At 42.2% G+C, this 14,236-nt stretch overlaps 1 protein-coding gene across 6 annotated transcripts in view; it reads left to right on the top strand.

Annotated features, from left to right (window-relative positions):
• Nucleotides 1-14,236, top strand: part of CYFIP2 (cytoplasmic FMR1 interacting protein 2) — a 129,096-nt gene that overhangs the window by 54,616 nt on the left and 60,244 nt on the right. For all 6 annotated transcript variants that reach the window (XM_042993699.1, XM_042993698.1, XM_042993705.1 and 3 more), the window contains exons 16-21: nt 151-304; nt 1,265-1,421; nt 1,957-2,053; nt 5,918-5,994; nt 9,288-9,396; nt 11,638-11,757. In XM_042993699.1, the coding sequence (XP_042849633.1) occupies nt 151-304; nt 1,265-1,421; nt 1,957-2,053; nt 5,918-5,994; nt 9,288-9,396; nt 11,638-11,757 (714 nt within the window). The remainder of the gene's footprint in view (nt 1-150; nt 305-1,264; nt 1,422-1,956; nt 2,054-5,917; nt 5,995-9,287; nt 9,397-11,637; nt 11,758-14,236) is intronic.

The following is a 14,236-nucleotide window of genomic DNA, read 5'->3' as shown; positions in this document are numbered from 1 at the left end:
CAACCCTAAACTGGTGCTTCCTTAAGACAGTGCTTTTTAAGAGCAGACATCTGCAGAAAAAAAAGAAAAATATAAATACAGCACAAAGAAACCTTTACCCCAGGGTGGAGAGCCAGCCCTTGACCTTCTCATCTTTCTTTCTCTTTCAAGCTGTACATGGTGCGGACCATGCTTGAATCACTCATTGCAGATAAAAGTGGCTCCAAGAAGACCCTGAGAAGCAGCCTTGATGGACCCATCGTCCTCGCCATAGAGGACTTCCATAAACAATCCTTCTTCTTCACGCACCTGCTCAACATCAGTGGTGAGTCGCAGTGGGGAGAGGATGGGGGTCCCAGGTCCCAGACCAGCTAAGGCCTTCAGACCAAAAGTCGCAAAGAAACATGATCATTGACCAAAAGGGACACATTTTGCCACTGAAGAAGAAAATGCAAACTTTTCTGGTGGGCTTGGAAAGGCCAGGCCAGTCCAGCTATTCTGACTCAGCTAAATTTGTCTGGTAGACATTTGCAGTTTATTTGTCATGAAGTTCTTAGAAGAAGGATTAAAACCGGCAACGTACCTGCAGACGTGGCCAGGCACTTGACTATCTTGTTGCTCCTAACAAAGGCAGCTTTCAGGCTGTACCACAACCCTGTGTCCCACAACCCTGTTCTCCTGTCAGCAGGATGCCTATGCAGGTGGGACAGGGCAGGGTGGAAGGAGAGCAGCATCCAGGGACATGGGAGTGGTAATGCGTATGTTGGTGCTGAGAAGAGTGATCTTAACCAACAATCCAAGCTTCTCCATTAGAGCACAGCCTAGGAGCCTTCAAGGCTTCTCAGTATATGGAAGTTAGAATTACCATGTATAAGGATGCAAGGAGCAATTAAAAGTAGGCACCTGGGGACCCGGCTTGACACCGTGTTTGTATAGCAAGCATGCTTTTCACACTCGGATCGTGGCTTTTCAGGACGGCTTTGCAGGGGATGATGGAAACTGGGGGGGCATCTAAAGCTCTAAAACATTGCTGCTCTCTTCCCCCCAAGGGCTGCTACTGAGAAGCTTAACAAATGGTGTTTTCTAAATAGATGTTAGACTGGCTTTCGGGTATAAGAGAGCAGGATCTACAGACCGTCATGTTTTATGAGTACCTGCTGCATGCTAGTACAGTGGCAAGAATAGCAATGAAAGCAATAAGAACTAAGTTAATAAAAACGGCAAGAAGAAAGATCTTTTGGTGCTTCCTGTGTAGAACCCATGACTCTTTCTGCTATGCTTTCAGAAGCCCTGCAGCAGTGTTGTGATCTGTCTCAGCTCTGGTTCCGAGAATTCTTCCTGGAGTTAACCATGGGCCGGCGAATCCAGTTTCCAATTGAGATGTCCATGCCCTGGATTCTAACAGACCATATCCTGGAAACCAAAGAACCTTCCATGATGGAGTAAGAGGCAGGATTGGGTCAGCAAGGAGGTTCCCCGGGTTCAGATGGTAGTTTGCTAGTGAGCTATGTTCTTTCCACAACTTTCCAGATTAGGCAGTGTGCCCCACCAGGGAGAATGCTTATGCCAAGGATCACGTGACACCAGATTTCACTCAGCCTTGCAGATAGGCTCAGGGTTCTACCAGCCCAGCTGTCCTTCCTGTGCTTTGTCAGTTTCAAACAGCCATGCTTGGAAGGTAGTCATCTCTGGGGATCGGGAAGCTAATATCCTTAACTACCATTTGATTTCTTTTGGTCCCAGACTAATTTTTTCAGACCTTGGATTTATTAACCTCATGGTGTTTTGATTTCTGTGGGAAGACTGTAAAGTAAGTCATCCCTAAAGCAGGCTGGAAACATCAGAATGCTGGAAGGCTCTCTTCTAACCCAGAGCCTGTTCATCTTTTCACCCAACCCTTCAGATGTCCCAAGCCGCATCAGTCAGACTGCCTTGAGAGAGACTAGTAAGCTGCTGGCCTCTGTTCTTCTCCCTCAGGTACGTCCTCTATCCTTTGGACCTGTACAATGACAGCGCCTACTATGCTCTGACCAAGTTTAAAAAGCAGTTCCTGTATGATGAGATTGAAGCTGAGGCAAGTGACGTGCTTCCCCTTTCGTTCCTATAATCTTATTCCAAGCGTCTGGACTTTTTAAATCTGGAGCTGTTGGCACAAAGTGGGCTGTCTTCATCTGTTCAGGCTTCTGTACCAAAATACCACAGACTGAGTGGCTTATCAACAACAGACATGTATTTCTCACTGTTGTGGAGGCAGGAAGTCCAGATCAGGGGTCCAGTACCACCCAGTGGGGGCGCCCTCCTGGGTCACAGACTTCTCGTGGTATCCTTGCTAGTGGAAAGGGTGAGCGAGCTCTGTGGGGTCTCTTTTATAAGAGCACTAATCCCATTTCTGAGGGCTCCACCCTCATGACCTAATCACCTCCCAAAGTGAGGTGATTCCTAATACCATCACCTTTGGGGGTTAGGGTCACAACATAAGAATTTGCGGGGAGCATACGCTTTCAGACCATAGCAGTAGGGGATCAATGACTTGTTCTGGAGAGTGATCTCTTTTTATGACTTTTTTTTTTAATTTTTTTTTTAACATTTATTTTTTTTTTTTGAGACAGAGAGAGACAGAGCATGAACGGGGGAGGGTCAGAGAGAGGGAGACACAGAATCTGAAACAGGCTCCAGGATCTGAGCAGTCAGCACAGAGCCCGACGCGGGGCTCAAACTCACAGACAGTGAGATGGTGACCTGAGCCGAAGTCGGCCGCTCAACCGACTGAGCCACCCAGGTGCCCCATGACTTTTTTTTTTTAAATTGCAGGACAGTTGACACCCAGTGTGACATTAGTTTCAGGTGTACAACACAGTGATTCTAAAACTTGACATGTATGTTATGTTTACCACAAGCGTAGCTACCGTCTGTCACTATGCAACACTATTATAATCTCATTCACCGTATGTCTTTACAAACATCATGACCATCGAAAAGGACCCAGACCAGGATGATGGTCTTTCTTTTTCAAATATATTAAGGGATGGCAGATGATAGTAATGCATGGGTAAAATCAATTTTCTGTTGGGTCTGGTCTGGTTGGGTTATTTGGCTAATAATAATAACAACAGCAATACCACCTATCAATTATTATATATCTGCCTTTTGCCAAGGGCAGGGATAAGCACTGTAGAGAGAGACTTATCAAATAAACTTTGTAGCAGTTTAAAGAAGTGTGTGCTACTATCTATTTTACAAATAATAAATCTTAGACTTACAGTGGTCAGTTATTACATCAAGGTCACACAGCTTACAGAGTCACTTTCTAGTACTAGTAGGACTGAAGTAACCATCCTCTCAACCATTAAAGCTGTTTATTAGAGAGTCATTCGATAGCTTTATTTCTGTACTGGTCAGGATAAGCTAGGTTATGCTCCAGTAACAAATAATCACAAATTCTTAGTACCTTGAAACCAAAGGTTTATTTCTCCATTATGGATTGATTGGGGGCTCTGCTCCATGTGGTCTTCAAGCTGGGACCCACCTGGAACATTCACTAATTGCCATGCCAGGGGGAAGTGTTACTGGTACTCAAAGCTTCCACCAGGAAGTGACACATGTCATTGGTCAAAGCAAGTCACATGACTGCACCTCCTTTTCAAAGAGCAGCGAGGAGGTACAGTCCTGCCCCGTGCGAGGACCAGGAGCCTGAGGGCAATGGCAGTGATGGTTACTGAAATGTAGTTTTGCCTTCTGGAAATGGGAATGATAGTCTGCGCTGTGCTTAACTGCATGGGGCTGTATAAACACAGAATGGGCCAACTAGGGAAAAATGTCATAGAAACATAAGACATTCTTCTTTATAAAGGAAGGACATGACTGTTTTAGGATTAGCATCACCACTAACTTAGTCTGAAAGTTTACGTATTTCAGAGAAAATCTAGTAGAGATGCTTCTTGCTTTCTCAACCCTCCGATGTCTATGGGAGTTGAAAACCTTAATGGACCCCAACACAGATCTGTTCTCCTGAGTACGAACTTGGGAAGAAAGATTCCTGGAGACAAGTTAACTGGTTGTACCTTGGCTTTGACAACTCCATCTTCTGACAGATCTTATATACTAGTGTTCTCCAACAGGTTGAAAACAGAACAAACCTAGAGTGTCATGTGGCCAAGTGAGGTTTTTATTATTTATTTATTTATTTATTTATTTATTTATTTATTTATTTATTTATTTATAGCATGCACTCACGAGCAGAGGAGGGGCAGAGAAAGAGGGAGAGAGAGAATCCAAAGCAGACTCTACACTGTCAGCACAGAGGCAGACGCAGGGTTCAATCCCATGAACCATGAGGTAGTGACCTGAGCAGAAATCAAGAGTTGGATGCTTAACTGACTGAGCCACCCAGGCGCCTCAGAGATTTTTCAAATAAATGTAAAAAAAAAGCACACAGCCAGGCCCTGGGTAACATTTGAGGGCCTAGGGCCAAAGTACAAATTGAGACCCCAGCTTGTAGCCTGCCACCTTTCTGTTCCCATCCCCAAGCTCTGTTCTGCCCTATACAGGGCCTTATGTGCATGTGTACGGATATCCAAGCTTTGTCTGCCATCGCTGCCCTCAAACTGCAGCCCTCTTGGCTAACCCACGGCCCTAGGGGTGCACACACCCGAGGTGCGGTCCACCCTCAGGGATGATACCAGAGAAAACATCAAACAGGCCTGAAAGGGACTTGGGCTTTGGGAGCAAAGGTACTCAAGGCTGGTTCTAGAAGGGGAGCATAGGGTATGAGTGGGGGACACCTTGACCCTGTAGGTTCTTCAGCTGTTGGAACATCCCCTGGAGACCTTTGAAGTGCAAAGTCTGGGGCAGAGGCCTTGGTTACCTGTAAATGAGGACAGAGCTGCACCCAACTCTGTGGTTTATGTTCAGAATAGCATCTGGGGTGTAAGATAAAACCTGAAAGCTCTTCGGATAAAGAATTAACTGTAAGGAGCTGAGAATTTGGGGAGAGAAGAATGGATGAGAAGTCACATAAATACGCTCTGTTCCCTTTGAAGTCACATGGTGCTCTGCCCCCACCGCAGCTCCAGCTCAGTAAAGTCCCACCTGTGGCTGTTTCTGGCCATCACTGGAGGGTTTGGTTTTGATCCCATGTCTGACATGAACGCCTCACCTGAGCATCACAGTCTGCCACTTATGTGACAAGACATTGAAATGGCAAGATGACCCCATAAGCATTAAGATCCAAAGGTTTTTTTTTTTTAACTTTTTTTTTTTTTTAACATTTATTTATTTTTGAGACAGATAGAGACAGAGCATGAGCAGGGGAGGGGCAGAGAGAGAGGGAGACACAGAATCTGAAGTAGGCTCCAGGCTCCGAGCTGTCAGCCCAGAGACCGATGCGGGGCTCAAACTCACGGACCTCAAGATCATGACCTGAGCCGAAGTTGGACGTCCAACCGAGTGAGCCACCCAGGCGCCCCAAGATCCAAAGGTTTTTAAGCAAAGTTTGCAAAAAAAAAAAAAAAAAAATAGATTTTTCAGTTTCCAGTGACCATCAACTTCTTCATTTGTCAAGCAAGGTAAAATAAAGTGAAAGGAAAAGACAAGAAAGTCTACCAGGAAAGAGGATGGGTTGGCTGATACGAGTAATTGCAGGGGATATGAAAATCTGTCTTGCATTGCCTCTGGGCAGGCCACCTCCAAACAGCAAGGAGGGGACCAGAGGCAGGGGCAGTTCCTCCAGAGCTTTTTGGACTTTGCCTTCTCTGTGCCTGGCTAAAAACCTTGAGAGGAAGGGCCAAACTTCTTAACTGAATCACAAAATCTTCTTTTGTTGCTGTTCAAAGTCTCTTGCTCCACAACATGCACTGCCACCCAAGCACCCCCTTTCGGTCATCTAAGCTTCTGTGATAAAGCCAGACACCACTGACATTTCCTGCTTCCCTTTCACCAGGTGAACCTGTGCTTTGATCAGTTTGTCTACAAGCTGGCGGACCAGATCTTTGCTTACTACAAAGCCATGGCTGGCAGGTACGAGAGTCCCAGGGCCGTGAGCAACAAGCTTTCTTAGACTGCCACCTGTGAGACATAGTTTCCTGTTGTAAAAAACCTCTCTTCTTCTTTAGCACCTAAGGAAATTGGAGCGATCCTGTGGGCCTGGACTGGATGCTAAAATACGGAGAAAGGAAAATAGGCAGATTTGGTGCTGCACCTCATGGAGCTTACAGTCTAGTGGGGGGTAACAGACATTAATAAAAACTGATGAAAGCACAGTGACAAGGGAGGTTACATGCTCCCTGTGAAGGAAAAGTTCATGGGAATTTACGGATCTGTGACAGTTAAACCTGAACTAGTCTTTGGGGTGAGGAACTGGAAAAGCTATCCTGAGAAAGTAACATTTGAGTTCTTATCTGAAATTGGTAGGCATTAATTAAAAGTGAAGGATGGGACAGGAAATTGCAGGCAAAGGAACTGTTTGTGCAAAGTCCCTGTGGCAGAAATATATTGACAGCACACTTACTCCATAGGGCAGTTGAGACAATTAATGTGAATTAGTACATGTAAAGGCCTCGTTCACAGACCACAAGAAGAGGCAGGCTGCATGATGAAACTGAAGAGGTAGGCAGGGCTCAGGTGATGGGGCTTGTAGGCATTTACCTAGGAGGAATAGAATATCACGGGATGGTTTCAAAAGTATGACAGAGACTTCAGTTTTTACTTTTAAAAATTTGCCCTATTAAAAACATAAAAATGTGGAGAATGGATTGGTGGTGAGCAAGTAATGGGTATATAAATATAGGTCAGATAGGAGACCAGTGAGGAAGTTGTGGTAAGATACATGTCAAGTGTTCAAGGCTTGTTGGTGTTAATTGGCAGTGTGTGTTGATTTAGACGCCTGTGAATTCCTGGGTTGCAGGAACCCGTAACAGAACTGGTCAAGGAAATCTCAAAATAGGTGTCTCTCTTCTTATTGGAAATCCAAGTCTATAAACCAGTAATATCAAGAATAGTTACTTAACCAACAGAAATTATTTTTCTTTCTATGCAAGGAATTTGCGTCATTTTGCTTTTGACGGCTAGAGTTGCTCTGACATATTTCAAAGAGAAGCTAATGTACAGAGCACACAAGTTCCTGTTAACAGAGAATGCACATCCAATGAAGTGAGCTGCTCTTAATGATGGAAAATACTTTCTGGGAAAACACACCAAACACATAGTCTTTCACAAAGTAATCACTTAGCACGTGTCTGGGTTGAATGAGAAGTGGTTAGAACAGTGAGTAGGGCTTCCAGTGTCTCTAAAATAATTCTCATTTCAAATATGCTGTGTACACAAACCCAGACTTGTCAAACCCTGATCCTCTGTATATTTAGTTTATAAAACATTCTTATCTAAAATACTGCCCTTAACCTATACTACTTACTCCCTACAAGGTGAATGTTTTCCAAAAATATGGGTGGCTGGGGGAGACTGAGAGAGGTTAGGAGAGTCCAAGAAAGCACGGGAAGGAAAGAATGATCTAAATCAGTGCTGTCCATTAGAAATATAGTGCAACCACAAATGTGAGCCGCACATGTAATTTTAAATTTTTTAGTAGCCATATTTTAAAAAGGAAAAATAAACAGGTGAAATTAATTTAAAAAGTGTTTTTAATGTTTATTTATTTTTGAGAGACAGAGACAGAGCACGAGCAGGGGAGGGGCAGAGAGGCAGACACAGAATCCGAAGAAGGTTCCAGGCTCTGAGCTGTCAGCACAGAGCCCGATGCAGGCCTTGAACCCACAAACCGTGATCATGACCTGAGCCCTTGACCTGAGTCAAGGCTTAACCGACAGAGCCATCCAGGCACTCCTAATTTTAATAATATATTTTCTATCATCCAATATATCTAAAATACAATTTCAACATGAAATCAATATAAAAACATTTTTTAATGTTTTTTATGTATGTTTGGGAGAGAAAGAGAGCAAGCGCATGGTGTGGGGGGTGGAGCAGGGGGCGATAGAGGATCTGAAGTGGGCTCTGTGCTGACAGCAGAGCCCGATGCAAGGCTTGAACTCACAAACCGAGATTTCGTGACCTGAGCCGAAGTTGGACGCTTAACTGACTGAATCGCCCAGGCACCCCGATACAAAAATTGTTAAAGAGATAGTTTTCATTGTTTTTTTTTCCTAAGCCTTCAAAGTCTAGTGTGTGTTTTACACTTCCAGCACATCTCACCATGTTGCAGGTGGTCTGTGGGCTCCTGTAGCTGGTGGCTGCTCTCCATGCTGGACAGTGTACATTTAAATTATGTCACTTTCCTACCTAAAGCCTTTCAATGGCTGCCACTGACATCTAGAAAATACCTAGCTTTTTTACTGCAGCTGATGTAGTCCCACGTGATCTGGCCCCTAGATTAACTTTGTAAATTCCTTTTTTGCCCATTGGTCTCCAGCATGCCTGCCCTTTATCCATACAGACCAGCTTTTTTTTTTTTTTTTTCAATGCCAGAAACACTCCTCCCTCAGATCTTCCCATTTTTAGCATTTAGGTGTCCATCCAGCAAAATTGCTTTAGAGTCGCTGTCTTTGACCTCCGAATACCAAATGATCCTGTGTTGTTATTTTCAGAGCACGATTACTCTGCATTCTGTACCTCAGTGTGAAAGATAGTAATAGCACATCTAACTCATAAGGTTGTCGTGAAATTTAAAATGCCTGTGTACATGCATGTGTGTGCCTGAGAAGTAGTAAATACTATGCAGTATTTTCTCTTGCATGAAATTATTTATCTTCTCCGTTTATTTATTTAGTTGTCAGTGTCTTTACCAGAAGTAAGCTCTGTGAGGACAGGAACCTTGTATCCCCAGTACGAGAATGTTCCCTGGGATATGGCAAGCATGCACTCAGTTGCTTTTTTGGTAAATGAATAAAAGAGGGAGGTGACTCAACTTCTGTGTTGCTTGTCTTTAACCTGGAAGTTCTGCTTTATGTTGAGCTTTTGTGGCTAAAAAGAAATCCGAACTTTGCTCTAAAGCAGAAAATAGTTTTATTTGAAATACATAAAATAACGCTTCATGAGTAGATCCTATGGTCTGAAACAGATGTGGCTGGGTGATTGGAAATCACTCACCATCATGTTTACTGGCCTTATTCAACTTTTATCCCTTCAGTGTCCTGTTGGATAAACGTTTTATGCTCTAAAGCAGAAAATAGTTTTATTTGAAATACATAAAATAACGTTTCATGAGTAGATCCTACAGTCTGAAACAGATGTGGCTGGGTGATTGGAAATCACTCACCATCATGTTTACTGGCCTTATTCAACTTTTATCCCTTCAGTGTCCTGTTGGATAAACGTTTTAGGGCCGAGTGTAAGAATTATGGAGTCATCATTCCATACCCGCCGTCCAACCGCTACGAAACGCTGCTGAAACAGAGACATGTCCAGGTATGGTGTAGAAAGCCGGAGCAGAGGTGGGACAGGTTAGAAAGTAGCTATGAAGTTAGTGGGGAGATCAGATATCAGGACTAAACACTCTCCACCCTGCGTACTGCCCATGTGGGTTTCTGACCGTGGTGGGCATAGCACAGCCACAGAATCATACAAATAACGAAGAGGCATTGGCATCGCGTCGTTCAAGTTCTAGGCTTCTCATTCTGCCCCTAGGACACTTCTGTGGCGTAGTAGCCAGCAGAGTCTTAGTCTTCTTGTCATAAGCTGTGGCTCACTTCTTTCCATCAGGACTGCCGCTCAGAAATGGGCAAATGCTGGTCTAAGGGAAGGCAGGCTACTTCATGCTTGAAATAAATTGTGTCAGCCAAACCCATGCTAGAAATCACAGTTTGGTCTTGTGAGGTTGGTTTCTGTTAACATTTGACTGCAAATGTAGAGGAAATGCTGCCAAGAGCTCAGAAACATCTCCCTGCTTTAAAATGTTAACATGAGCCAGGCAGGCAAAATACAAGATGCTCCAGCCACCCAACTCCTAAGCCCTTTTGTCAGCCAAGCAGCGGTGAAACGGCCTCTAGGCCATGACCTTTGTGTGCTTGGTACACAAGCACACTTGTGGGCCACGGTGTTTGTGGAGTAGACCCAGGTGAAGGGCCATGGCTGAGAAGTACCCCTGGTGGGGAGGAAAGGGTTACCCTGGAAACCCTGGACATTTTCACTGCTCTGAGAAATCAAAGCAAAACAGAATTATGAGAGAAAAAAGAACGAGCTTCACTTCTGTCAACAGCAGGAGCTCAATGCTTTTCCTTCAACCTCTCAGGAAATTACAGCTATTAGTTACTGATGCAGTCAGAATTAGCCACAGGACATTAAATACTGAGGGCTTTTATGTGCACATGATGGCTGTAAGGGGTCTTAGTTGGTAGAAAATTTCCCAAAAGGGAAATCGAAAAAAATAAAATAGTTAAGAATTAAATTTTAAAAAGTTAAGAATAATCCTTGGGCACCTAGTAAAGTGCAGTGCACACAGCAGGCACTCAGTAATTGTTTATTGCTGTTCGCATAGCATCTGCAATAATCCCCGTGTGTGTGCCCTGATGGAAATTATCCTAAGTTCTGTTTTCCATGCTGTAATCAGCCCTTCATTCTCGTGCTTCTACACTCATCCCCATAAGGGCACACAGGACAGATGCAGGAAGAACCTCAGGGCTAAATGTAGGAGGCCAGCGTCGCATGGGATGCCAGAGCCTGTCCTGAGCCTTTTCCTACAGTCTGAATGAATCACATTTTCGCTCCACTGTTTATATTTCAAATTGACAGGAAAGTTGAAAGAATAACACCATGAACATATATATACTCTGCAGACAGATCCATGATTATTAATGTTGTACCACATTTGCTTCACTTTCTCTTATATACTTATTTTTTCTCTCTCACAAATACAGTAAAAGAAATAAAATGGTTAAGAATAATTATTAGGCACCTACCAAAGTGAAATATATGAATATATGTGTTTGTGTATATACATATGTATATATGAGCCACCATGTATAAATATATGTGTTTGTGTATATACATATGTATGTACACACATACATATGTATATACACAAACACATATATTCATATATTTCACTTTGGTAGGTGCCTAAGGTGCCTATATATGTGTGTGCATGCACATGCACACACATACATACAGATATAAAAAGTGCAGATAAATAGTATATAAATATGTGAGTAGTGTGATATGTGTACTATAAATACGGTGTATATATAGTAAGTAGTATATAAATAGTAAATAAATACATAATCTATAAATAGGAAATAAGTATATATAATATATAAATATATAGTATGTATAATTTATAAAAATATATTTATATATAACATTAATATATATATGTTTAAATATACATGACCATTCAGCAAAACTGCTTTAGAGAGGCTTTCTCTGACTTCCTTTAAATATATGTACTCTTCTTAGCCATTCGAGAGAGTGATGACACTTCACTCATGAATACTTCAGCATGTATCTCCAAAGAATGAAGACATTGTCTCATAATCAAAATAGAATTATCATACTCAGGAAATTTGACAGTACTCTTTTTGCATAGAGTCCCCATTTGTCCTAGTAATGTCCTTTATGCTTTCAATCCAATTTTCTATCAGTGCATTGCATTTAGTGGTCATGTGCCTGTGAGAACCTTAAGTAACTTTTCTCTCTGTCTCTTCCATGCAGTTGTTGGGTAGATCAATTGACTTAAACAGACTCATTACCCAGCGTATCTCTGCTGCCATGTATAAATCCTTGGACCAGGCCATCAGCCGTTTTGAGAGTGAGGACCTGACTTCCATCGTGGTAAGGGACAGGGGGCCCATGGGAGTTCTGGTCTGGGATTCCTTAGACTTGAAGCCTAGCTACAAGTGTTGTTAACCTAGTACTGAGCTAGTTAAAGAGAAGCAGTGAGTCTCTTTCCCAAATGAATACAGCAAGAAATGAATGAGAGTCACCTTACCCTCCTGATTGCCTTGAGATCTCTGAGATGACCAACGCGGGGGCACAGCTGCTTTTCCTTTGGGCTTCTACAGAATCAAGAAAGTAGGGGGGTGGTTCTGAGAGCTAGGGAAGGTTGCACAACAGTGAGGGTGTCATGGGTGTGCAGTAGTATAGGTCCCAGAAGGGCTCTGTGCTTGGTTTTTTAATGCTCTGCTGTTGCCATCTTGAAATTCTTAATAATTTTTTTAACAAGGGTCCCACTTTTCCATTTTGCACTGGGACCTGCATACTATGTAGTTGGTCCTGATGCACAAGCATGGGACAGGCCTACTTTCTTCTATTAAACGGTAATTTGAGCTACTCTCTGCTGACTCTTCTTCTCCAGGAATTAGAATAAACTTGATTGACCAGTCCTGAAGTGAATCAAAGGAGGACTTTAATGCTTTCAAAAGCAGATGAGTGGAAGGAATGAGAGAAATAAAAAATCACCATTAAAGCACCATGGTGACAATTGTTGTGAGCAAAATCCAGCAAAGAATGCTGAAATTAGTAGGCAGAGCTTTGAGAAGAATATTTTATGATTCCTCTTATTATGAGGTCCCTAGAGTAGTAAAATTCATAGAGACAGAAAGTGGGATTTTTATTACTGGGAACTAGGAAATTGGTGTTTAATGGGTACAGAGTTTTGGTTGAGGAAAATTAGTTCTGGAGACAGCTGGTGGTGATGGTTGCAAAATAATGTGAATGTACTTAATGCCACAGAGCTATACACTTAAAAACGTTAAAGTGGGGGCACCTGGGTGGCTCAGTCCATTTGGCATCTGACTCTTAGTCTCTGCCCAGGTTATAATCTCACAGGTTCATGAGTTCAAGCCCTGTGTCAGGCTCTACACTGGCAGTGTGGAACCTGCTTGGGATTCTGTCTCTCCCTCTGCCCCTCCACCTGCGTTCTATCTCTCAAAATAAGTAAATAAACATTTTTTAAAAATGCTTAAGATGGTAAGTTTTATGTTATATGTTTTACTATAATTTTAAAAATTACTTGAAAATTAAAAAAACGAAGAAGCAGGATTCTTGCACACATTATCTTCTTCAAGATATTTATTAACTCCAAAGGGAAAAATAATAACTGTACACTGGGGAATCTTGGCAGATACCATCTTAACCAAGCATCAAAGATTAACATCACCAGTATTAACAGATATTCATGTATTCCCCGTTATGTATTCTTCTGTGGCATTCTTGCCAAAATGCATGTTCTCAACCTAATCATGAGAAAATATCAGATAAATTCCAATCAAATAGCATTTAAAAAAAAAAGCCAACAATACTTTTCAAAAGCATCCAGATCATACAAGACTGAGATGAGAAAATGTGAGTGATTGAAAAAGACTAAGGAGATATGACAATTAAATGCAATGTGAGATTCTGAATTGAATCCTAGAACAAACAAAAGGACCCTCGTGAAGAATCTGATGAAATCTGAATAAGGGGTGTCATTTAGTTAATAGAATTGGACCAATGTTTATTTCCTACTTTTGATAATTATATTATGATTAGGTAAGATGTTAACATGAGGAAATTGGGTCAAGGATACACAGGAGCTCTGCTTTTTCACAACTTTCCTGAAAGTCTAAAATTATTTCAAAATAAAAAAGTTTGCTTTCTTAGGTGGACAAAGTGGTAAAAAAAAAAAAAAAATTAACAACAACAACAACAAAAAAAAAACAGTGACTAGGAATGAGGGTCTAGAGTCAGAAAGACCTAGCTAGGGTCCCAGTCCTGGCCCTGCCACATACTAGCTGGGCAGTCTTGGCGAGTTACTTCACTTCTACCAGCCTGTTTCCCCATCTCATGATGGAGGAATATTAGAATTCACAGTATAGCATTTTTATAAGGATGACTCTTTACAGCCTGGAAGAGCTTTGCATAGTACTTTGCACTTAATAAATTATAACTTCTATAAAAAAAAAAAAAGAAGAGAGGAGCATAGAAATTTGGGGCTAACAATGAAACATTCTCAGAGTGAATTTTCAGTAGCATTTCTTAAGAGGACTTGCCCCTTAAATGCTCACCTAAGTCCTGGGTCAGTTACTTTAAGAGATCATAATATAGCATATGTTCTTCTGGGAGATCTATCTTAAGAAATGGATTTTACAAAAGAAAGAAAGAGAGAGAGAGAGAGAAGGAAGGAAGGAAGGAAGGAAGGAAGGAAGGAAGGAAGGAAGGAAGGAAAAGAAAAAAGAAAAGAAAAGAAAAGAAAGAAAAGGGAGGGAGGGAGAAAGAGAAAGGGAAGGAAGGAAGGAAGGAAGGAAGGAAGGAAGGAAGGAAGGAAGGAAGG

The sequence above is a fragment of the Panthera tigris genome, chromosome A1 (genome assembly GCF_018350195.1).
Source record: "Panthera tigris isolate Pti1 chromosome A1, P.tigris_Pti1_mat1.1, whole genome shotgun sequence".
NCBI classification, from domain to species: Eukaryota; Metazoa; Chordata; class Mammalia; order Carnivora; family Felidae; genus Panthera; species Panthera tigris.
Note: the sequence above shows the minus strand (reverse complement) of the source record. Positions and strands in the feature narration are given on the sequence as shown.